The sequence below is a fragment of the Coregonus clupeaformis genome, chromosome 26 (genome assembly GCF_020615455.1).
Source record: "Coregonus clupeaformis isolate EN_2021a chromosome 26, ASM2061545v1, whole genome shotgun sequence".
Taxonomy (NCBI): domain Eukaryota; kingdom Metazoa; phylum Chordata; class Actinopteri; order Salmoniformes; family Salmonidae; genus Coregonus; species Coregonus clupeaformis.
Genome location: NC_059217.1, coordinates 29,455,439 through 29,481,498, shown reverse-complemented (window position 1 = coordinate 29,481,498; position 26,060 = coordinate 29,455,439). Strand labels below are relative to the sequence as shown.

Genomic DNA, 26,060 nt, shown 5'->3' with positions numbered 1-26,060 from the left:
TTGCTGAACCATACAGTGAGGGAAAAAAGTATTTGATCCCCTGCTGATTTTGTACGTTTGCCCACTGACAAAGACATGATCAGTCTATAATTTTAATGGTAGGTATATTTGAACAGTGAGAGACAGAATAACAACAACAAAAATCCAGAAAAACGGATGTCAAAAATGTTATAAATTGATTTGCATTTTAATGAGGGAAATAAGTATTTGACCCATCTGCAAAACATGACTTAGTACTTGGTGGCAAAACCCTTCTTGGCAATCACAGAGGTCAGACGTTTCTTGTAGTTGGCCACCAGGTTTGCACACATCTCAGGAGGGATTTTGTCCCACTCCTCTTTGCAGATCTTCTCCAAGTCATTAAGGTTTCGAGCCTGACGTTTGGCAACTCGAACCTTCAGCTCCCTCCACAGATTTTCCATGGGATTAAGGTCTGGAGACTGGCTAGGCCACTCCAGGACCTTAATGTGCTTCTTCTTGAGCCACTCCTTTGTTGCCTTGGCCGTGTGTTTTGGGTCATTGTCATGCTCGAATACCCATCCACGACCCATTTTCAATGCCCTGGCTGAGGGAAGGAGGTTCTCACCCAAGATTTGACGGTACATGGCCCCGTCCATCGTCCCTTTGATGCGGTGAAGTTGTCCTGTCCCCTTAGCAGAAAAACACCCCCAAAGCATAATGTTTCCACCTCCATGTTTGATGGTGGGGATGGTGTTCTTGGTCATATGCAGCATTCCTCCTCATCCAAACACGGCGAGTTGAGTTGATGCCAAAGAGCTTGATTTTGGTCACATCTGACCACAACACTTTCACCCTGTTCTCCTCTGAATCATTCAGATGTTCATTGGCAATCTTCAGACGGGCCTGTATATGTGCTTTCCTGAGCAGGGGGACCTTGCGGGCGCTGCAGGATTTCAGTCCTTCACAGTGTAGTGTGTTACCAATTGTTTTCTTGGTGACTATTGTCCCAGCTGCCTTGAGATCATTGACAATATCCTCCCGTGTAGTTCTGGGCTGATTCCTCACCGTTCTCATGATCATTGCAACTCCACGAGGTGATATCTTGCATGGAGCCTCAGGCCGAGGGAGATTGACAGTTCTTTTGTGTTTCTTCCATTTGCGAATAATCGCACCAACTGTTGTCACCTTCTCACCAAGCTTCTTGGCGATGGTCTTGTAGCCCATTCCAGCCTTGTGTAGATCTACAATCTTGTCCCTGACATCCTTGGAGAGCTCTTTGGTCTTGGCCATGGTGGAGAGTTTGGAATCTGATTGATTGATTGCTTCTGTGGACAGGTGTCTTTTATACAGGTAACAAGCTGAGATTAGGAGCACTCCCTTTAGGAGCACACTCTTAATCTCAGCTCGTTACCTGTATAAAAGACACCTGGGAGCCAGAAATCTTTCTGATTGAGAGGGAGTCATACTTATTTCCCTCATTAAAATGCAAATCAATTTGTAACATTTTTGACATGTGTTTTTCTGGATTATTTTGTTGTTATTCTGTCTCTCACTGTTCAAATAAACCTACCATAAAAATTATAGACTGATCATGTCTTTGTCAGTGGGCAAACGTACAAAATCAGCAGGGGATCAAATACTTTTTTCCCTCACTGTATATCACTTGTTGGCCTATCCCTCTGTACTGATACATCTCTACTACTCACACCATTCCTCTCAGGATCCCTCCCCCTTGACCCATCTTCCTCTACTTTCTTCACTGCCTCCGCATATGACAACTTCTTCTCTACTCTTACCCTGGATACCTCCATCTCTCTCTTAGACCTCCTCTGCCTCTCTTTTCCCCTCCATTCCTCCTCATTCATCCAAGTATACAGTGGGGAGAACAAGTATTTGATACACTGCCGATTTTGCAGGTTTTCCTACTTACAAAGCATGTAGAGGTCTGTAATTTTTATCATAGGTACACTTCAACTGTGAGAGACGGAATCTAAAACAAAAATCCAAAAAATCACATTGTATGATTTTTAAGTAATTAATTTGCATTTCATTGCATGACATAAGTATTTGATCACCTACCAACCAGTAAGAATTCCGTCTCTCACAGACCTGTTAGTTTTTCTTTAAGAAGCCCTCCTGTTCTCCACTCATTACCTGTATTAACTGCACCTGTTTGAACTCGTTACCTGTATAAAAGACACCTGTCCACACACTCAATCAAACAGACTCCAACCTCTCCACAATGGCCAAGAACAGACAGCTGTGTAAGGACATCAGGGATAAAATTGTAGACCTGCACAAGGCTGGGATGGGCTACATGACAATAGGCAATCAGCTTGGTGAGAAGGCAACAACTGTTGGCGCAATTACTAGAAAATGGAAGAAGTTCAAGATGACGGAGTAATCACCCTCGGTCTGGGGCTCCATGCAAGATGTCACCTCGTGGGGCATCAATGATTATGAGGAAGGTGAGGGATCAGCCCAGAACTACACGGCAGGACCTGGTCAATGACCTGAAGAGAGCTGGGACCACAGTCTCAAAGAAAACCATTAGTAACACACCACGCCGTCATGGATTAAAATCCTGCAGCGCACGCAAGGTCCCCCTGCTCAAGCCAGCGCATGTCCAGGCCCGTCTGAAGTTTGCCAATTACCATCTGGATGATCCAGAGGAGGAATGGGAGAAGGTCATGTGGTCTGATGAGACAAAAATAGAGCTTTTTGGTCTAAACTCCACTCGCCTTGTTTGGAGGAAGAAGAAGGATGAGTACAACCCCAAGAACACCATCCCAACCGTGAAGCATGGAGGTGGAAACATCATTCTTTGGGGATGCTTTTCTGCAAAGGGGACAGGACGACTGCACCGTATTGAGGGGATGATGGATGGGGCCATGTATCGCGAGATCTTGGCCAACAACCTCCTTCCCTCAGTAAGAGCATTGAAGATGGGTCGTGGCTGGGTCTTCCAGTATGACAACGACCCGAAACACACAGCCAGGGCAACTAAGGAGTGGCTCCGTAAGAAGCATCTCAAGGTCCTGGAGTGGCCTAGCCAGTCTCCAGACCTGAACCCAATGGAGGGAGCTGAAAGTCCGTATTGCCCAGCGACAGCCCCGAAACCTGAAGGATCTGGAGAAGATCTGTATGGAGGAGTGGGCCAAAATCCCTGCTGCAGTGTGTGCAAACCTGGTCAAGACCTACAGGAAACGTATGATCTCTGTAATTGCAAACAAAGGTTTCTGTACCAAATATTAAGTTCTGCTTTTCTGATGTATCAAATACTTATGCAATAAAATGCAAATTCATTACTTAAAAATCATACAATGTGATTTTCTGGATTTTTGTTTTAGATTCCGTCTCTCACAGTTGAAGTGTACATATGAGAAAATTACAGACCTCTACATGCTTTGTAAGTAGGAAAACCTGCAAAATCGGCAGTGTATCAAATACTTGTTCTCCCCACTGTACATCTCCTTATGATAATACTGCATTTCTCCAAACCTATATCTGTTTCTTGCCTTCTCTAAGGAATTCATTTTCCCCCTCCTTGACCTCTTCATTGCTCTCCTCTTCTGATCCGCTGTCCTCCTCTCCTGAATAACCATTGTCTTCCGATCCCTCATCCGAGCTGTTATCCTCACTATCATCGGGACTTACTCCCTTTCCAACTGCTCGTCTATTTGCTGAAGACGCCATGCTCCACCCCTCAGTCGATCAAGACCTCTTCCTGACTACTTCCTATTTTCTTCTTCCCCTTTCTATTCTACCGTCACCTTATAAAGTGATAACAATACAACAGAACAGATTAACCGGAATGACGTTTACTCTTGCGGGTGACCAAAAATAACTACCGGAAAGCCATGCCCCTACTAAGCCACGCCTCCAGTCTTCTGATCTGACCCGCTGGGTATAACCCAGAATAAACCCAGCATCAACAACACAACCTTGCTCTTAAAAAATAAAATAAAAAACTAAGTGACCAAATGCCTGCAACCCAGCAGTTGGTTCATCCAAACAACCCTGAATTGTTTTAGAGTGTACTGCGTGGGAGCAATGCAAGGCTGATTCATAAACAACTACAGTCTAACACAAGCTCTCGCTTTCCTCCCACCCCCTCTCTCTGCCTTTCTCTCTCCCTCTCTCCCTTCTTCTCTTTTTCACTCCTCTACTCTTTCTCTCCCCCTGTGCCTTTCAGGTGCAGCCCCACCCCAGGAGCAGTCAGAGGTGCCCCCCACCCCAGAGGCAGCAGCAGAGCCAGAGGGGGAGCCTACCCCAGAGACAGAGACACAGACCCCCACACCCATCACCACCACACCTGGGGATGGCAGAGCTAACGCCAACCCGGAGGGGGAGGAGGGGGAGAAAGAGGAGGTTAAGGAAGAGAATGACAATGAGGAGGAGGAGGATGGGGAAGACGACGATGAGGATGAAGAGGACTTGGTTACAGCTCCTGCCGTGAAAGAAGAGAAAGAGGAACCAAAGAAGGAGAGGAGAACAGAGGAGGAGGTGAAGGGTGAGGAGACCAAGGAGCAGGAAAAGGACAAAGAGGAAGAGGAGGACGACGATGATGACGATGATGACGACGACGATGATGATGACGATGAGGAAGACGACGATGCTGATGAAACAGAGACAGGCGCTGACGACCTCATCAACTCCATCTCCACCACTATGGGACACAACAACAACACCCCCAAAACCAACGGCCATGTCCTCCTAGGGGGTGAGGAGAGGGACAGGGAGAGATGTCCCAGAGCCAACCCCCCAGCCCCTACCTCCTCCCCCATCCCTCTGCACTGCCCCCTGGTGGAGTCAGAGATCAGCTGCACGGACAGGGACCAAAGCACCCTCAGCTCCTCCTACGAGCTCTTCAATGGCGAGGTGGTCACGCCAGGCCTGACCAACGGGGCGCAGCGCCACAGGGGCACGGCGCCACGCTTCCCCGACCTGCCCCTGGACCCCGACCCGGGAAGCCCTGTCACGGTGGGCGAAGCTGGTCACCTGGGGGCCGGGACCTCCCCTCACAGCCCCACTGCAGACCGCAGTCGTACTGTGTCGTCCTCAAGCACTGGGGACACGCCTAAAGGTGAGACATTTCTCCTTTCTCTCTCTTTTGCTCTCTCTTTCACTCTTTCACTCACATGCATGGACACAGATGTGCATATACAAGAAGTCATAGAGACACACGTACTGGACATTCTCTGCCTGCTGCCTGTCCCCAACAATAACACATGTATCCTAACTAGATGATGTGGTTCTAGCCAAGGCCAAAGCAGCAGATCTCCTGGTCAACCCCCTGGACCCTCGCAACGCTGACACACTCCGAGTCAAGATAGCTGACCTGGGCAACGCCTGTTGGGTGGTAAGTCGTGTGTGTGTGTGTGTGTGTGTGTGTGTGTGTGCGCGTGGAGGTATTTGAGTGTGTGTATAGAGTTCTCCATCCCTGTTCCTGGAGAGCTACCCTCCTGTAGGTTTTCACTCCAACCCCAGTTGTAACTAAGCTGATTAATCTTATCAACCAGCTAATTATTAGAATCAGGTGTGCTAGAATAGGGTTGGAGTGAAAACCTACTGGACGGTAGCGCTCAAGGAACAGAGTTGGAGAGCCCTGGTGTACAGTAGGTGTACGGGTGTTTTGCAATAGACACAGATGCATAATGTACAGTGTAGTTTATCCATCTCATCTCTCTCTTTCTCTCTCCTCTCTCTCTCTCTCCTCTCTTTTCCTCCCTGTCTCTCAGCACAAGCACTTCACAGAGGATATCCAGACCAGACAGTACCGCTCCATAGAGGTCCTGATAGGAGCTGGGTACAGCACTCCTGCTGACATCTGGAGCACCGCCTGCATGGTGAGCACACAAACACACACATATTCACACACACACACACACACACACACATCAGTACTGACTGATGATCCTATCCTGTGTGTGTCCTGCAGGCGTTTGAGCTGGCTACAGGAGACTACCTGTTTGAGCCCCACTCTGGGGAGGACTACTCCAGGGATGAGGGTGAGTCTATACACACTGTTCTCCTAATAGACCAATCTCATACTAAACATAATACTACATGTTTATCTATGTAGTGATGTAGAAATAGCTGTTTAATATGTGTCGTTGTGTTGTTAATGTGTTTAGACTGAGTAATTGTGTAGTTACAACTGTTGTAGCACTGTCATTTGAGATTTGCTCAACTGAATTACATGATACGTTATATATAGTAATACACTGTGGTAGTAGATTGTATGAAAGCTTGATTGTAAATTGTTTTATTACAATGGGCCCAAATCATGGACTAAAGATATCCAGCAGATTTTAGTATAGTCCCTTCTAGTTTCCCTATCTGCTATTATCTATGTATCTATCCTCACATTCTACATCTATACCCTCACTCAACCTATCCCCAAATCTACATCTTTACCTGACCTAACTCATCCAATCCCCACATCAAAACCTTGTCGCACCCTATCCCCATATTCACATCCACACCTTCTCGCTCCCTAAACTCACCCTAACCCCATATTCACATCCACACCTTCTCGCTCCCTAAACTCACCCTATCCCCATATTCACATCCACACCTTCTCGCTCCCTAAACTCACCCTATCCCCATATTCACAACCACACCTTCTCGCTCCCTAAACTCACCCTAACCCCATATTCACATCCATACCTTCTCGCTCCCTAAACTCACCCTAACCCCATATTCACATCCACACCTTCTGGCTCCCTAAACTCACCCTAACCCCATATTCACATCCACACCTTCTCGCTCCCTAAACTCACCCTAACCCCATCTATTCCGGCTCACTCCTGAATCCCCACCCGCCCCATAGCTCCTCCATCCTGTCCATCCCTGAGTCTAGTCCAGTTGACCTCCTACACAGTGTCACATCAACCCTCCTGTTGATCTCATGTCCAGCCACTCACATTTGACCCCATACATACCATGTTAACAATATTTCACCATACTATCAATATAAATGGCAAGTAGTAAATATGTATAGACAGATACTGCCATGATATCTCAATTGACGACAATGAGAGCCACTGAATTGTATTCAGTTAGAATCAGACCATTATTTGGTGATGAGTCTCTCAGATTTAAAGAGAATAGATGCATGTCTCTCTACTCCAAACCCACTGCACTCTGTACTCCATCTCACCACCTCTGGTGTGGGGTCACTAACACTGAGCTCTCTGTCTCTACCCCTTTCCTCCTCCTCTTACCTCTCCGGTTCCTTGTCCTCCTTTCCCTCTCTCCTTTATATTTTCTCCTTCTACTCCTCATTTTCTTATTCCTCCTTGTTCCCTCTCTCCTTTTCCTCCTTTCCCTGTTCCTCTTCCTCCTTTCTTCCTCTCTCCTCTGTAGACCATATAGCCCACATCATTGAGCTGCTGGGCATTATTCCACGGCACTTTGCACTCTCCGGAAAATATTCCCGGGAGTTCTTCAACCGAAGAGGTAGCACTGGGGGAAAGTGCTGATGGGACGGAGACACACAGACGCCTGAGCACACACACTGACTCAGACAGTCAGATGGACAGACAGGAATGCAGACAGAGTGGAATGGGAATGATTTAAGAAGTCCAAAAGCAATAAGGGGTTTTGCAGCAAATTGCCTGGCATTCCAACACACCATTGTTGTGAACAGTTGTTAGACAGAAAGGACATAAAGAGGGAATAGTACTGTATGTCCATTTGCTCTAATTCACATACACTGTCAAACCAGTTTAGGCATAGCCCTCTCCACTATCTTCTTGAGAGACTTACTGTCCCGTCAGTCAGTCTGTCTGTCAGTGTGGTGTCTCCAGGCAGCAGTGTGTCCGTCCATCCCTTCAGCGTGTGTGTATGTTTGTGATGTAATGCTGTGCCGTGCCTGTTCTTTGGTGGTGTGGCCTGTGGTGGCCGGGGTTCAGATCACATCGCTCTGATCATGGAGCTATTGGGGAAGGTTCCACGCAAAGTGGTCGCCACCGGGAAATACAGCCGAGAGTTTTTCTCCAAGAAAGGTAACGTCACGATGAGACTACCACGATGAGGCAATGACAGGAACAGTATTTCTCTAAATATTAGTACATGTACATACACGGTTTACACCATTGTTACACTTGTAACAAAGCTTGTAGTCTGCTCACAGGTGGTTGGTAGCACCTTAATTGGGGAGAACGGGCTCGTGGTAATGACTGGAGCGGAATCAGTGGAATGGTATCAAATACATCAAACAAATGGTTTCCAGGTGTTTGATGCCATTCCATTTGCGCCGTTCCAGCCATTATTATGAGCCGTTCTCCCCTCAGTAGCCTCCACTGAGCCTGTAGTAGTGTGCAGTAGTATTTGTGTTGTGTGTCCACCTAGAAATACATACAGTACATCAGGGTTCTTCAATTCCGGTCCTGGAGGGCCGAAACACTTCTGTTTTTTATTTCTACCTGGTAGTTAATTGCACTCACCTGGTGTCCCAGGTCTGAATTAGCCCCTGATTAGAAGGAGAGGATGAAAAACAGAGGTGTCTCGGCCCTCCAGGACCGGAATTGAAGAACCCTGCAGTACATACTGTACATCCCTTAGAAATTGTGCCTAACATTACACTTAGAAAAAAAGGGTTCCAAATGTTTTTTTTGGCTGTCCCCATAGGAGAACCCTGTTTGTTTCTAGGTAGAACCCTTTTGGGTTCCATGTAGAACCCTGTGTGGAAAGGGTTCTACATGGAACCCAAAAGGGTTCTACTTGGAACCAAAAAGGGTTCTACTTGGAACCAAAAAGGGTTCTACCTGGAACCAAAAAGGGTTCTCCTATGGGGACAGCCAAAGAACCCATTTAGGTTCTAGATATCACTTTTTTTCTAAGAGTGTAGTTTAAAATGTGAGTTCTCAAGATTTAGATTTAGTTATCTAGTTATCTAGCTAGGTACACCAGTAATACAATAGTCATCTTTCCAGCCACTTGACTGAGTTCGGAGTACTATCCTCCCTGAGTCTACGGCCTGTCTGCCAGTCTATGTGTGTTTCCGCTGTGTCACTATCTGCCGCTCTCTGCTCCTGGTAAGTGGTGTCTGTAGAAACCAACTAGCTCTCACAGTCTCACGTCAGAATTAGACATTCATCCATGTTTCTCAAATGTCAAATTTCGAAGTTGTTCCAAATTTCAAAGTGTTTAAGCTCGGGTTTAGGCATTAAGGTTAGGTATTAACTCTGAATGGTTAAAGTAAGCGTTAAGGTTTGGGATAGGCTTAAAACAAAAATCTAAAAAACAACTGGATGGATTCGAACATGCAACTTTTTGCACCAGAGGCAGATGCTTACTCCCATCCTCGTCCACAACGCCCTAGCAAAACTGAAACCTACTTGAAAGTAATAGCGCTCACTGTCGCCCCTAGTGGCCTGTTTCCACATTTCCCGACGTCCTCAGACATGGATGGACGTCGAATACTGACTTGTACCACAGGTGACCTGGCTGGTAGAAACAGCGTGCTACCCTGCTTCTACCCTGCTTCTCTCATGTTCTAGTCATGGGGCTCTAATATTGTGATTGTTCTCTCTCTCGCTCTCTCCCGCAAAGGTCTCGCCTGCTGTAAATTATGTCTTAAATCACTCCTTTTATCTCTCTATGGTGTTCGTGTTCTGACTGACTCCCAGTCAGACACTGCTCCAGGCCCTTGATTTTACTTTCTTGGGCTGTGTCTCAATAGTCAGAAGCTTGTTTCCTTTCCTTCATCTACACTGTAAATAATAAGGTCAGTGCTTCCACCCATTCAGTGTTGATGAAAGCAAAGAGACATAGAAAGGATGCCACTACGGAGTATTGAGATGCAGCTTGAGTTCTACTCTCTCTTTTGTCTCTCTCTTTTTTTATTCTCTCTCTCTCTCTCTGTGTATTGCGCTCTCACTCGCTTTCTCATTGTAAGTCTTTACATAGCATCGCACTGTAACTTATTATTTTCATTTCTCTCTCTCTCTCTCTCTCCCTCCCCCATCCCTCTCTCTCTACCTCCCCCTGTAGGTGAGCTGAGGCACATCACCAAGCTGAAGCCCTGGTCTCTGTTTGATGTGTTGGTGGAGAAGTACGGCTGGGCACCAGAGGACGCCGGCCACTTCACCCACTTCCTGCTGCCCATGCTGGAGATGGTCCCTGAGAAGAGGGCATCAGCCGGGGACTGCCTCAGCCACCCCTGGCTCAACTCGTAGCGACACCAGCCCCCCCATTAGTGGCAGCCTCCACACTCCGCTCAAAGCCAGGCACTCAAAGCTGGAGAGAGAGGGAGAGGGAGGAGGAGGGGGGGGGGTACAGGGGGTGCCCTTTTCTTGGTCTCGTCCTGAGCCCACCACACATACACACACACATAGGCATACACACATGCAACACAGACGCCCACAGAGCCTCAGTAGGTAGAAACCAGAAGGCTGTCATAGACCAGACAGAGAGAGTCTGCTCCTCTGCTGTCCTCCCAATAGGTCCCATACAACCCCTCCCAGGAAGAATAGAGGGCCCCAGGAAGGGAGTTGGATGTAGTCAAACTCCCACACTTCTAAACAGGCAAGTCAGAGATCCCTACACAACATGAGGAGCAGCCATGTTCAGGACTGTGTCTTCCCAGACATCTCCTACATAGAAAGACCAATTCAGTCTAAACAGAGACTAGCCCACCCATAAGAATGGGTTCTCTGCAACGTCCTGGCCAGTCTTCTTCTGTCTTATCCGGAGCATAATGGGTTTCCCATTAGAAGTCAATGAGAACCTATGTCAGAATGCTGACTGTGTGATTGCTCCGTCTGCCTGACCTTACAACAGCACAGCCCAAACCTGCTGAGGCAGAAGTGTGTTTATGTGTGTTTGTGTATATATGTGAGTGTGTTTTATTAGTGTGTGTCTGCACTGCCCAGTCTGTAGGTGTGTGTGTACGTCCCTCTCCTACAAAGGAGGAGCAACAACACTTCCAGATTAGGAGTTGGCCCTTTACCCTACTCTTCTCCTCTCCTCTCTCTCCAGCCCCTGCCCCACTCCCTCTCTGTAGGCGAACCTCTGCCCCTGCTCCCCCCTCCATGCCCAGGATTGAAACAGTGTCACTGAACTGTTTACACTCCTCCCAAGGCCCCCCAAAGCCCCAGTCCCCTGCCCCGTACAGCCCCCCTCCCCACCCAGCCACCAACACTGAGCTGCATGCCAGTCCCGGCCACTGCAGAGACATGGAGGGCAGCCAGCCCACCAGGGGGCTCCAGAACTGAACCGCTGCCACACAGACAGACAAACAGGGCACGGAACAAACAAAGATCCTAAAAGACTGATGCTCGATGAGCCAGACTGCTTCTTCTGTAAAGAGTTTCTCTGTCGTGAAAAAGAGTGAAACGCATGGAGAGGCTGATTGATTGACAGGAAGGGATGTTGATGATGATGATGATGGACAGGTGTTACTTAGAGTTGTGCGTTTCATTGGTTCTTTGTTTTTTATTTATGTTTTTGTTTGCTTCTTCTCCTGTCTTTTTATTTTGAAGGTGAAGGAGCCATTTGCTCTGACCTTTTTGGTGCCTGGTGTGAGGATATCGAAGTTCCTCATCTTCACTTTTTCAAATCCTTCCTCCCTTTGACAGTTGACATTCCTGATCCAGTCACACCATTCCTCTTTTCCTCTTTATCCCAAAAACCAGAACAATCCTTATGAGTCCCTGTGGTGTGGCAGCTTTACCAGATCTGATTATTCCCCTTATTACCTACAGAGGAAACCCTCCATCTTTGATCCTGAGCTTCTCCAGAAGGGGTTCGTCAAATGGAGGTTGCACTTGTCTTTGTAGGATGTCGTTCAGGGATTTACCTTTACATTTTAGTCAGTAAGCTGATGCTCTTATCCAGAGCAACTTACAGTAGTGAGTGCATATATTTAACTTTTTCGTACTGGTCCCCCGTGGGAATCGAACCCACAACCCTGGCGTTGCAAGCGCCATGCTCTACCAACCGCGCCACACAGGAATTACCTTTGTACATAACTCTGATATCCGGCTCCGGAGAGATGACCGACAGACAGATTTGAAACAAACACACGCATCATTCCTTAAAGAGGCTGTCACGGACACTGGCCTGCAACCCCAGAGCAGACAGTGGTGAGAGGCTGAACCACTCTGGAGGCCACTAGGTGGAATGTGGAACTGCGCCACTCTGTGGCTGATGAGGGTACTGCATTCATGCACTGCAGCATCTCTCAGCGCCAATGCTCCTACGTTCCACTCCACTGCTCTCACGCTCATCACAATTAGTCCAGTTGCCTATTTTTCGCAATAAAATAAAAATGAGTATGTAAAGTAAAGGGTGAGATATTTTTTAAACTATTTAATTCATTTAATGTAAAAAAAAAAAGAGGAAAAAATAAGCGAATTTCTCTGATTGTTGTGACAGTGACCGAATCTCGTCCTATTGAGGTGATTGTGTTGGTTTGTTTAGAGATGTTTTTATTTATTTTGTAATTATTATTACTGTCACTATTATTCTGAATAGTTATTTTTTACTCAGTTGTCACCTCTTCCTCCCCTACTATATGGACAATGCTGCTCTGTTTGGACTTGTGATGGTGATGAAATTGATTTTTTTATGTTGTTGCAATAATAGTCCATTATGATTTCTTTTTGGCACCAAAAGCTCCTGATCTCACTCTCAGCCATGCTGACTGTTCTTCCTAACATTGACAGAATCGCGTCTCTTGTCTGTGTTTTTCATTGACAGATTTAATAAAATTGTAAATTAATGGAGACCTCTGGCTTGTGGTCTTTGACAGTTTAGAGCAGTTTTCACTAAATACTACTAATATCCTAACTCATTTAAAAGTAGTTTGATCTAAGGCACTGCATCACAGTGCTAGAGGCATCACTACAGACCCAGGCTGTGTCGCAGCCGGCCGCGACCGGGAGACCCATGAGGCGGCGCACAATTGGCCCAGCATCGTCCGGGTTAGGGGAGGGTTTGGCCGGGACGTCCTTGTCCCATCGCGCTCTAGCGACTCCTTGTGGCGGGCTGGGCGCCTGCAAGCTGACTTCGGTCGCCAGTTGGACGGTGTTTCCGCCGACACATTGGTGCGGCTGGCTTCTGGGTTAAGCGAGCAGTGTTTCAAGAAGCAGTGTGGCTTGGCAGGGTCGTGTTTCAGAGGACACATGGCTCTCGACCTTCACCTCTCCCGAGTCCGTACAGGAGTTGCAGCGATGGGATAAGACTTAACTACAAATTGGATATCACGAAATTGGGGTGAAAAAGAGGGTAAAATATACAGTATATAGTTATCCTCATGACACAAGGAAAAGAGAGAAAAGCAAAGAGTTTTTGATGCATTGTTTAATGATCTAACCAGTATATGCATATAAAATATTTCACTAGCAAGTGTAAAAAGACTTAAAAATGGCAATGTAGTGTTATCATACATAATGGTGAGGTCAGTTGACTTGACATACCTTATTATGTAATCCTTCTACCCCCCCTTACCCCAACCTAAACCCAAAAAAATTAATAAAATAAAAACATTGTAAAGTGGTGATCCCACTGGCTATAAGGTGAATGCACCTATTTGTAAGTCGCTCTGGATAAGAGCGTCTGCTAAATGACATTCTAATACACACTAAAAGGAACATTTTGCCTAGCCATCAGACATGATTCTAAAACACATTACATTGCATTATTCTAGTTGCATGCTAAAACACTATCCTAACAATACCCTGAGATTGCTAGAATAGTATAAAACGATATACTAAGGATTGTCACTAATTCAGATGTTAAAACTCACCATTTTATTAAATGGAAAATAGTCTGCAGTGCTTACAAAGTGTAAGCACAACGTTGTCATTTTTTATTAAAACACAAGGAAATCACATGGGTATTCACGTATAAATGATGACTTGCAGTTCATCTGACCAGCATGTAAGGTAAGGAGATCGTGTGCAAGGCATACCACTTACATAGGAGTATACCAGGATAGTTATTGAGATGTTTGGACACCTTAACCAAGCAATGATTCACATTTCACAGGTAAAGGTACACTCTACAAGGTATATTCAGTCAGTCACTAATGTAACAGGCGGAGGGCCAGGATTTTTTACAGACCACGTGACCAGGAAATACTCTGGGCCCTAACAATGTCAGGGAAATACTCTTGGCCCTAAATGAGGTATCCATGGCTGTGTTTGAGATCATCAATTCTGCTGACTGATCAACAAATCACCTTGCATCCTAAATAATTATGATTTGTAGATAAGTCAGTGTTCTCAGTCGGTGATGCTGTCAAACACTGCCCATGTCTGTGTTGCTCAGATGTAGTGATATGCAGGTGGTGTGAGGGGAGTCAGGGTCAGAGGAGGGAGGCAGCGTTCTTGAGCAGCAAAGGCTTGGCCAGCTCCAGTATGTCCAAGTTGGGGTCCAGAGACCTCCCCAGCCCCTCCAGCACCATGATGGCAAACACAATGGATGCAAAGTTACTCTCCAACTTCACCTGATTGAGGGGCAAACAAACCACAAGTCAACAGCAGTCTTGGTAACAAACTCACAATGTGAGAAATATCTAGCCATAACTATTGATATTACAGAAAAGGTTGGTGGTTTTGAAACTAGACTTTCTCACTCCAGGACTGGTTTTATTTACCTTGTGGGTGATGAGCAATCCGAAGACTCTGGATAGCAAATCAGCCACTTGGACCTTGCCTAGTGAGAGAGTGTTGCTGAGGGCATGGTCCACCAGCTCTGCCATCTCCTTCTTGAACCGAGGCACGTCCTGGCACTCGTTGGCCCTGGCATGGTTCAGGATCAGCTCGGCCACCTGTTCCCCCTAAACACAACAGCTATGGGTGTTAGAAGCTCATGACATCATTGGATACCCCATCCTCCATCGCAATACTCAGGCAAGTGAGAAGCCTCATAAACCCCTCTTTGGCCTCCTCTGGAGCTTCTAGGAGAAGTTCTAAATTAATGTTTGTGTGTGGTGTGTGCGTGCGTCTCTCACCTGTCGTAGCACCACGGCGGTGAACACGGCTCTGAAGTTCCTAAGGTCTCTATCGCTGAGCTGTGACACGATGCCAGCGTCCAGCAGCACCAGCTGCAAAGGGGCCGGGGCCGGCCTCATGCTTACCACCACCGTGTCGCACAGGTCCGTCAGGGTGGCCCTTCCCTGGGGGTCGTTGTCCCCTCCACCCCTGCTACGTTGGACCAGGATGTTACCCGGGTGCAGGTCCCCATGCACAAAGTTATCCACAAACACCTAGACAAAGGCACACAAATACACATAGGAGGATAAGGAGCTGGTCATCTTCATTCAATGTTAAGAAAGAAGAAGGTATATGAAGGGTTTCAAATATGTATTTCCAGTTGCAGAGGTCACAAAGAGGAACATGCTTAGGCCCTCTCACCATCTTGAGAAGAATGTCCACTCCCATCCTGGCAATTCTCTGTTTCACCTTTAGAGGGACCTCAGGGCTCAGGTAGTTGGAGATGGGCTCACTCTCCTGAAACAGTTAACAGGTCACTTATTCAATAGCGATGGGGAGTTGTCTCTTTCGACTAATTTCGTTCATTTCATTCAGTAATGCCCAAAGCACGCAGGACCCCCTACGGCAAACGATGAACTGAAAACTCCAAAGAAAACTTGAAAACTCGTTCACCATAGGGGGCTTATTGGAGCTGTCATTTAATTAATTTGTGACTGAGACTTGTAAAAGTGTGCTTTAAACAATTTACATTTGTGCTTGCTAGGCATACAAATAAGATTATTTATTGATTCCTTTGAAACGAGGTATAGTTGCGGCCGCAACTTCACTAGATTGTGAATGACTCTTGGCGGAATGCAATTGCTTGACTGCCGTGAGGGTGATAAGCACAATATCATTTGGCAAACTGCAACAGCCCCCCAAATGATTCGTTCTCGAGTTCAAGTTTGTTGGTTGAGCAGAGACTGTGTATGTTTTGGTTCTACAAAGCGGTGTCCATCATAACATTCCATAATCAATTAATTACATTCATTCTAGCACCATGTGATCAACAATCAATTGTAGGTATGTCTTCATTCTCTATGATGCCTGCAGCATGATACATTTTCCTAAGCGCACATATGATAGACAGTTGTTGGTCAAAGCACATGGTGTGGAGCCGCTGAGCCAGAGGAGCGTGTATTAGTCCTGCTGCAGGACTCATTGTGGCCAGCAGGCCAAACAAACGACTAAAATGAACAAGTCACTCATAAAAACGAATCATGACTCTCGACTCAGTAAAGAGCTGTTCAACAAGAACGAATCGTTCGAACTGCACATCACTATTATTCAACCTCTACCATTGATTTTTTTACTGGTGTTATGTCATTACTTTCCTCTATTCGTATTTGGCATCGTGGTGAAGGTGCCGTCTCAACTTACCTCAAAGGTTTCCACTAAAATGGACCTGGTGACAAATGGTCGAAGAGGAGTTGGGAACTTGACAAAATCAACATCCTTGAAATTCTCCCGGAACCTTTCGATGTTATTGGCTTCAAACCGCAGGTCAATCTGCAATAAAACAGCAGATTCAATCCATTACAACTAAAAACTGCACTTGAAATTGTTAAAACCTACAGCTATTCAATTGGCACTGAATACAGTGTGTACTGGAGTTGGCTACCTGTTTGGTCATTAGCTTCTCAAACTCCTCCACTATCTCAGGCAGGCTGAGCCATTTGAATCCAGGCAGACAGTTGATGAGCCAGCTGCCTGCCCTCATCAGTAGCAGGTCAATCTCTACCCGTCTCCTGATCCCTGGATGAAGCACCTGGAAAGAGAGAAGAGGAGGGCATTTATTACATGTTTCCTAACAAAATCATGTCCCATATATACAGTGGGGGAAAAACATATTTAGTCAGCCACCAATTGTGCAAGTTCTCCCACTTAAAAAGATGAGAGGCCTGTAATTTTCATCATAGGTACACGTCAACTATGACAGACAAATTGAGAAAATAAAATCCAGAAAATCACATTGTAGGATTTTTTATGAATTTATTTGCAAATTATGGTGGAAAATAAATATTTGGTCACCTACAAACAAGCAAGATTTCTGGCTCTCACAGACCTGTAACTTCTTCTTTAAGAGGCTCCTCTGTCCTCCACTCGTTACCTGTATTAATGGCACCTGTTTGAACTTGTTATCAGTATAAAAGACACCTGTCCACAACCTCAAACAGTCACACTCCAAACTCCACTATGGCCAAGACCAAAGAGCTGTCAAAGGAACCAGAAACAAAATTGTAGACCTGCACCAGGCTGGGAAGACTGAATCTGCAATAGGTAAGCAGCTTGGTTTGAATAAATCAACTGTGGGAGCAATTATTAGGAAATGGAAGACATACAAGACCACTGATAATCTCCCTCGATCTGGGGCTCCACGCAAGATCTCACCCCGTGGGGTCAAAATGATCACAAGAACGGTGAGCAAAAATCCCAGAACCACACGGGGGGACCTAGTGAATGACCTGCAGAGAGCTGGGACCAAAGTAACAAAGCCTACCATCAGTAACACACTACGTCGCCAGGGACTCAAATCCTGCAGTGCCAGACGTGTCCCCCTGCTTTAGCCAGTACATGTCCAGGCCCGTCTGAAGTTTGCTAGAGTGCATTTGGATGATCCAGAAGAGGATTGGGAGAATGTCATATGGTCAGATGAAACCAAAATATAACTTTTTGGTAAAAACTCAACTCGTCGTGTTTGCATCCAAAGAACACCATACCTACTGTGAAGCATGGGGATGGAAACATCATGCTTTGGGGCTGTTTTTCTGCAAAGGGACCAGGACGAAAGGAAAGAATGAATGGGGCCATGTATCGTGAGATTTTGAGTGAAAACCTCCTTCCATCAGCAAGGGCATTGAAGATGAAACGTGGCTGGGTCTTTCAGCATGACAATGATCCCAAACACACCGCCCGGGCAATGAAGGAGTGGCTTCGTAAGAAGCATTTCATGGTCCTGGAGTGGCCTAGCCAGTCTCCAGATCTCAACCCCATAGAAAATCTTTGGAGGGAGTTGAAAGTCTGTGTTGCCCAGCGACAGCCCCAAAACATCACTGCTCTAGAGGAGATCTGCATGGAGGAATGGGCCAAAATACCAGCAACAGTGTGTGAAAACCTTGTGAAGACTTACAGAAAACGTTTGACCTGTGTCATTGCCAACAAAGGGTATATAACAAAGTATTGAGAAACTTTTGTTATTGACCAAATACTTATTTTCCACCATATTTGCAAATAAATTCATTAAAAATCCTACAATGGGATTTTCTTGATTTTTTTTCTTCTAATTTTGTCTGTCATAGTTGACGTGTACCTATGATGAAAATTACAGGCCTCTCTCATCTTTTTAAGTGGGAGAACTTGCACAATTGGTGGCTGACTAAATACTTTTTTCCCCCACTGTAATAAGTCAATTTGAGTACAGATATGCAGTTCTTGGCACCTCAAAACATTTTACGAATTCCCTGCCGGTGACTCTTAGCACACCATCTCATTCTCACAGCCCTCTCTCAGGGACACAAACTCTAACTCTTGCAGTAGGCTCCCCTCCCCCTCTAGAGCCTAGGCTATGGGTAGTAAACTGGCCCTTCACACCTCTGGCCCTAGAGTCATTCCATGTCAATTCAGCATGCCATGACACCCCCCATCTCAGATTGTGCTGAAATTGTTTTCTTTATGTAATTTGATCTCTGAGAAATAACATTTACATTTGTCATTTAGCAGACGCTCTTATCCAGAGCGACTTACAAATTGGTGCATTCACCTTATGATAGCCAGTGGGACAACTACTTTAAAATTATATATATATATATATTATTTTTCTCTCTTTGGGGCGGAGTAAGGGGGGGTAGAAGCATTACTTTATCCTATCCCAGGTATTCCTTAAAGAGGTGGGGTTTCAAGTGTCTCCGGAAGATGGTGAGTGACTCCGCTTTCCTGGTGTCGTGAGGGAGCTTGTTCCAACATTGGGGTGCCAGAGCAGCGAACAGTTTTGACTGGGCTGAGCGGGTACTGTGCTTCCGCAGAGGTAGGGGGGCCAGCAGGCCAGAGGTGGATGAACGCAATGCCCTTGTTTGAGTGTAGGGACTGATCAGAGCCTGAAGGTACGGAGGTGCCGTTCCCCTCACAGCTCCGTAGGCAAGCACCATGGTCTTGTAGCAGATGCGAGCTTCAACTGGAAGCCAGTGGAGTGTGCGGAGGAGCGGGGTGACGTGAGAGAACTTGGGAAGGTTGAACACCAGATGGGCTGCGGCGTTCTGGATGAGTTGTAGGGGTTTAATGGCACAAGCAGGGAGCCCAGCCAACAGCGAGTTGCAGTAATCCAGACGGGAGATGACAAGTGCCTGGATTAGGACCTGTGCCTCTTCCTGTGTAAGGCAGGGTCATTCTTTTCGAATGTTGTAGAGCATGAACCTACAGGATCGGGTCACCGCCTTGATGTTTGCGGAGAACGACAGGGTGTTGTCCAGGGTCACGCCAAGGCTCTTTGCACTCTGGGAGGAGGACCGTGATGGCGGGATCATGGAACGGGCAGTCCTTCCCCGGGAGGAAGAGCAGCTCCGTCTTGCCGAGGTTCAGCTTGAGGTGGTGATCCGTCATCCACACTGATATGTCTGCCGGTTAAAGTCACCCAGAACTGTGAGGGGTGAGCCATCCTCAGCAAAGGAACTTATCAAGGCATCAAGCTCATTGATGAACTCTCCAAGGGAACCTGGAGGGCGATAAATGATAAGGATGTTAAGCTTGAAAGGGCTAGTGACTGTGACAGCATGGAATTCAAATGAGGAGGTAGACAGATGGGTCAGGGGAGAAAGAGAGAATGTCCACTTGGGAGAGATGAGGATTCCTGTGCTACCACCCCGCTGACCAGATGCTCTCGGGGTATGCGAGAACACATGGTCAGACGAGGAGAGAGCAGTAGGAGTAGCAGTGTTTCTGTGGTAATCCATGTTTCCGTCAGCGCCAAGAAGTCGAGGGACTGGAGGGTAGCATAGGCTGAGATGAACTCTGCCTTGTTGGCCGCAGAACGGCAGTTCCAGAGGCTGCCGGAGACCTGGAACATCACGTGGGTCGTGCGCGCAGGGACCACCAGGTTAGAGTGGCAGCAGCCACACGGTGTGAGGCGTTTGTATAGCCTGTGCGGAGAGGAGAGAACAGGGATAGACAGACACATAGTTGACAGGCTACAGAAAATGGCTACAGATCGGAATGAAATGAACTAAACATCTGGGAAAGCGAGAGAGCGGGGCCTCCCTCACTTACGTTTCAATGAAACACTCAAATATAACTCTCCCAACTTCCACTTTAGAAATTATAATTGTTGTAAACTACAGCAGTTCAATGTTTTCTAGGAATAGACTAACTTAGTTTATTCAGCTAGCTAACTTGGTACAGTATTCTTCCGTGAAAACCATCCAGGGCACCGAATCCTATGAGGCCATAGCCAACTAGCATGCCAGCCTCCAATTAAGCTAATTGATTGCATCCAAATTGGCCCTTTAAATTACACTGCTCAAAAAAATAAAGGGAACACTAAAATAACACATCCTAGATCTGAATGAATGAAATAATCTTATTAAATACTTTTTCTTTACATAGTTGAATGTGCTGACAACAAAATCACACAAAAATTATCAATGGAAATCAAATGTATCAACCCATGGAGGTCTGGATTTGGAGTCACCCTCAAAATTAAAGTGGAAAACCACACTACAGGCTGATCCAACTTTGATGTAATGACCTTAAAACAAGTGAAAATGAGGCTCAGTAGTGTGTGTGGCCTCCACGTGCCTGTATGACCTCCCTACAATGCCTGGGCATGCTCCTGATGAGGTGGCGGATGGTCTCCTGAGGGATCTCCTCCCAGACCTGGACTAAAGCATCCGCCAACTCCTGGACAGTCTGGTGCAACGTGGCGTTGGTGGATGGAGCGAGACATGATGTCCCAGATGTGCTCAATTGGATTCAGCTCTGGGGAACGGGCGGGCCAGTCCATAGCATCAATGCCTTCCTCTTGCAGGAACTGCTGACACACTCCAGCCACATGAGGTCTAGCATTGTCTTGCATTAGGAGGAACCCAGGGCCAACCGCACCAGCATATGGTCTCACAAGGGGTCTGAGGATCTCATCTCGGTACCTAACGGCAGTCAGGCTACCTCTGGCGAGCACATGGAGGGCTGTGCGGCCCCCCAAAGAAATGCCACATCATGACTGACCCAGCGCCAAACCGGTCATGCTGGAGGATGTTGCAGGCAGCAGAACGTTCTCCACGGCGACTCCAGACTCTGTCACGTCTGTCACATGTGCTCAGTGTGAACCTGCTTTCATCTGTGAAGAGCACAGGGCGCCAGTGGCGAATTTGCCAATCTTGGTGTTCTCTGGCAAATGCCAAACGTCCTGCACGGTGTTGGGCTGTAAGGTCGTCAGTTGAACAGTGTTTCCTCCGACACATTGGTGCAGCTGGCTTCCGGGTTAACAGGGCAGGTGTTAAGAAGCGTGGTTTGGCGGGTCATGTTTCGGGAGGACGCATGACTCGACCTTCGCCTCTCCCGAGCCCGGCCCGTTGGGGAGTTGCAACGATGAGACAAGATTGTAGTTGGATATAACGAAATGGGGGAGAAGGGGGTAAAAATATATTTAAAAATAAAGAAGTGATGCAGTCAGTCTCTCCTCAACACTATTTTTGTATGCTGCCTTTGTGTATAGCTCTATTGTAATATGTGCATGGAGCATACAGTGCATTTGGAAAGAATTCAGACCCCTTGACTTTTTCCACATTGTCACATTACAGCCTTATTCTAAAATGTATTACATTTACACACAATACCCCATAATGACAAAGCGAAAACTGTTTTAAAAAAAAATGTTTTGCTAATTAAAAATAATTAAAATATATTTACTTAAGTATTCAGACCCTTTGCTATGATACTTGAAATTGAGCTCCAGTGCATCCTGTTTCCATTGATCATTCTTGAGATGTTTCTACAACTTGATTGGAGTCCACCTTTGGTAAATTCAATTGATTGGACATTTGGAAATGCACACTCCTGTCTATATAAAGGTCCCACAGTTGACAGTGAATGTCAGAGCAAAAACCAAGCCATGAGGTCGAAGGAATTGTCCGTAGAGCTCAGAGACAGGATTGTGTCGAGGCACAGATCTGAGGAAGGGTACCAAAACATTTCTGCAGCATTGAAGGTCCCCAAGAACACAGTGGCCTCCCTCATTCTTAAATGGAAAAAGTTTGGAACCACCAAGACTCTTCCTAGAGCTGGCCGCCTGGCCAAACTGAGCAATCGGGGGAGGTGACCAAGTGCCATGGTCAGGGAGGTGACCAAGAACCCAATGGTCACTCCGACGGAGCTCCAGCGTTCCTCTGTGGAGATGGGACAACCTTTCAGAAGGACAACCCTCTCTGCAGCACTCTACCAATCAGGCCTTTATGGTAGAGTGGCCAGACGGAAGCACATGACAGCCCGCTTGGTGTTTGCCAAAAGGCACCTAAACGACTCTCAGACCATGAGAAACAAGATTCTCTGGTCTGATGAAACCAAGATTGAACTCTTTGGCCTGAATGCCAAGTGTCATGTCTGGAGGAAACCTGGCACCATCCCTACGGTGAAGCATGGCGGTGGCAGCATCATGCTGTGCGGATGTTTTTCAGCGGCAGGGACTGGGAGACTAGTCAGGATCGAGGGAAAAATGAATGGATGAAGTACAGAGAGATCCTTGATGAAAACCTGCTCCAGAGCGCTCAGGACCTCAGACTGGAGCAAAGGTTCATCTTCCAACAGGACAACTACCCTAAGCACACAGCCAAGACAACGCAGGAGTGGCTTCGGGACAAGTCTCTGAATGTCCTTGAGTGGGCCATCCAGAGCCCGGACTTGAACACGATCGAAAATCTCTGGAGAGATCTGAAAATAGCTGTGCAGCGACACTCCCCATCCAACCTGACAGAGCTTGAGAGGATCTGCAGAGAACAATGGGAGAAACTCCCCAAATACAGGTGTGCCAAGCATGTAGCGTCATACCCAAGAAGACGCAAGGCTGTAATCTCTGCCAAAGGTGCTTCAACAAGGTACTGAGTAAAGGGTCTGAATATTTATGTAAATGTCATTTCCGGTTTTTTTTTTATATACATTTGGAAACATTTCTAAAAACCTGTTTTTGCTTTGTCATTATGGGGTACTGTGTGTAGATTGATAAGGGGGAAAAAAACAATTTAATCCATTTTAGAATAAGGCTGTAACATAACAAAATGTGGAAAAAGTCAAGGGGTCTGCATACTTCTGAATGCACTGTATACATTTTCATACAGTCCTTCCTTTGTTAATAGCCTTGTTGCTCTACTTGTGCTGTCAGTTATCTATGTACATTCCCATTCGCATTATGTCAATAACGTCCTCTGTTTGGAACACTTTGGAGGTTGCCTCATCTCTCTAATAGGATATACAGTGAGGGGAAAAAAATATTTGATCCCCTGCTGATTTTGTACGTTTGCCCAATGACAAAGAAATGATCAGTCTATAATTTTAATGGTACGTTTATTTGAACAGTGAGAGACAGAATAACAACAAAAAAATCCAGAAAAACGCATGTCAAAAATGTTATAAATTGATTTGCATTTTAATGAGGGAAACAGAAGCCATCAATCAATCAATCAGATTCCAAACCCTCCACCATGGCCAAGACCAAAGAGCTCTCCTAGGATGTCAGGGACAAGCTTGTAGACCTACACAAGGCTGGAATGGGCTACAAGACCATCGCCAAGCAGCTTGGTGAGAAGTGGACAACAGTTGGTGCGATTATTCGCAAATGGAAGAAACACAAAATAACTGTCAATCTCCCTCGGCCTGGGGCTCCATGCAAGATCTCACCTCGTGGAGTTGCAATGATCATGAGAACGGTGAGGAATCAGCCCAAAACTACACAGGAGGATATTGTCAATGATCTCAAGGCAGCTGGGACCATAGTCACCAAGAAAACAATTGGTAACGCACTACGCCGTGAAGGACTGAAATCCTGCAGCGCCCGCAAGGTCCCCCTGCTCAAGAAGGACATATACATGCCCGTCTGAAGTTTGCCAATGAACATCTGAATGATTCAGAGGAGAACTGGGTGAAAGTGTTGTGGTCAGATGAGACCAAAATGGAGCTCTTTGGCATCAACTCAACTCGCCGTGTTTGGAGGAGGAGGAATGCTGCCTATGACCCCAAGAACACCATCCCCACCGTCAAACATGGAGGTGGAAACATTATGCTTTGGGGGTGTTTTTCTGCTTAGGGAACAGGACAACTTCACCGCATCAAAGGGACGATGGACGGGGCCATGTACCGTCAAATCTTGGGTGAGAACCTCCTTCCCTCAGCCAGGGCATTGAAAATGGGTCGTGGATGGGTATTCCAGAATGACAATGACCCAAAACACACGGCCAAGGCAACAAAGGAGTGGCTCAAGAAGAAGCACATTAAGGTCCTGGAGTGGCCTAGCCAGTCTCCAGACCTTAATCCCATAGAAAATCTGTGGAGGGAGCTGAAGGTTCGAGTTGCCAAACGTCAGCCTCGAAACCTTAATGACTTGGAGAAGATCTGCAAAGAGGAGTGGGACAAAATCCCTCCTGAGATGTGTGCAAACCTGGTGGCCAACTACAAGAAACGTCTGACCTCTGTGATTGCCAACAAGGGTTTTGCCACCAAGTACTAAGTCATGTTTTGCAGAGCGGTCAAATACTTATTTCCCTCATTAAAATGCAAATCAATTTATAAAAATTTTTACATGCATTTTTCTGGATTTTTTTGTTGTTATTCTGTCTCTCACTGTTCAAATAAACCTACCATTAAAATTATAGACTGATCATTTCTTTGTCAGTGGGCAAATGTACAAAATCAGCAGGGGATCAAATACTTTTTTCCCTCACTGTAGTTGTCAATAAGCCACAGACCAGCTTATTCTGGAGGGTCCTCCCTCAAAAAATGTTTTCCCTCATATTGACTGATACCCACCTTAATAGCTACAGGAATCAGATGCTCTTTCTCTGTACCGTCCACATTAGGGGCATCTGTGTAGCTCCTCTCCCTGGTTTCATGATGTCCCTCATCCTCCTCATCCTCTTTCCCCTTCCACAGCCCCCTAAGAGTCCCCAGGACCCCGTTTAGTCCCAGGATCTCCCAGGCCTCCAGCATATCCTCTCTCTCCATCTCCTCCACCAGGGCCTGGAAGGCTGGGTCCTCCACGCTGTCCACCCTGGCCCATCCCCTGTACACCTGAGCCACGCATCCTGACCCCACGGGCTCCCTGCCCTCAAACACAAACAGCCTCCTCCAGCCCTCCCCGAATGCCCGGCGCAGACACTGCTTGGTGTGGGCCCAGCAGTGGGGACGCACACGCACGTGCAGCCTGGAGAAACGTTCGCAGAAGTCCTGGGAGAGGATGTCCCTGCGAGTGCTGGCCCACTGGCCCAGCTTAATAAAGGCAGGACCAGAGGTCTCAGTGACCCACAGCAGGGCATCCAGCCAGCGAGAGGCCCAGTAAGAGGAGATGACAGTCAGGGGATAGAGCAACAGGAGTGGGCCGAACTTCAGGAGTAACACCAGGGCGCGCAGGCTGAGGCGCAGGAAGAACACCAGCTTGTGCACCTGGACTTTGGCTACAGACTTCCTGTCTGTAGTCTGGGGTGCCAGGGAGGCCTGTTGGCATCTTGCCACACAGGATGTGGCATTCACTGCTCCCCAGCACAGAAGGGTGACTTTTGGCATCTGGGTTAAAATCTGGCCTCTTTTGACAAGACATGTTCTGGTGCTAGGTATGAGTCGGACTCTTACAGAACTTCCAACTCTATGGACGGTGTACCTTAGGTTTAAGAGGAAGCTTCTGGCACTCAATGCAGCCATAGCTATGATAATATCTCTAACACTCAATTTAAAAAGATTTGAAAAATAAGTCTAAAATTATAGATAAAACATTGTCCACAAGTTTTCACAATAATGACTAAACATAGCTATTACTGTTTGGAAGTTATCCACATTATGGCTTCAATTGCTGACAGATATTGATGATTGGCTTCCAATCATTGCCCCTTAGAACTGCGTGCTTACAATTCCACAGATGCG

At 46.6% G+C, this 26,060-nt stretch overlaps 2 protein-coding genes across 7 annotated transcripts in view; one reads left to right on the top strand and one right to left on the bottom strand.

The window, feature by feature from the left end:
• LOC121540613 (SRSF protein kinase 2) overlaps positions 1-12,700 on the top strand; it is a 125,070-nt gene extending 112,370 nt beyond the window's left edge. For 2 of the 6 annotated variants that reach the window (XM_041849621.2, XM_041849625.2), the window contains 6 exons: positions 4,157-5,047; positions 5,208-5,323; positions 5,703-5,810; positions 5,903-5,972; positions 7,333-7,425; positions 9,964-12,700. In XM_041849621.2, the coding sequence (XP_041705555.2) occupies positions 4,157-5,047; positions 5,208-5,323; positions 5,703-5,810; positions 5,903-5,972; positions 7,333-7,425; positions 9,964-10,148 (1,463 nt within the window). In that variant the 3' untranslated portion in view covers positions 10,149-12,700. Of the gene's footprint in view, positions 1-4,156; positions 5,048-5,207; positions 5,324-5,702; positions 5,811-5,902; positions 5,973-7,332; positions 7,426-7,880; positions 7,974-9,963 lie in introns of all 6 variants that reach the window. The other 4 variants (XM_041849624.2, XM_041849623.2, XM_041849622.2 and 1 more) reach the window with 4 other exon arrangements.
• Positions 12,701-13,472: 772 nt separating this feature from the next.
• Positions 13,473-25,841, bottom strand: LOC121540611 (uncharacterized aarF domain-containing protein kinase 2). Its single transcript, XM_041849620.1, has 7 exons — positions 24,954-25,841; positions 16,573-16,719; positions 16,332-16,460; positions 15,333-15,428; positions 14,930-15,184; positions 14,573-14,755; positions 13,473-14,422 (listed from the first exon to the last, which is right to left on the bottom strand). The coding sequence occupies exons 1-7, from the start codon at positions 25,839-25,841 to the stop codon at positions 14,282-14,284; spliced, it is 1,839 nt and encodes a 612-aa protein (XP_041705554.1). The 3' UTR covers positions 13,473-14,281.
• Between the last annotated feature and the right edge of the window lie 219 nt (positions 25,842-26,060).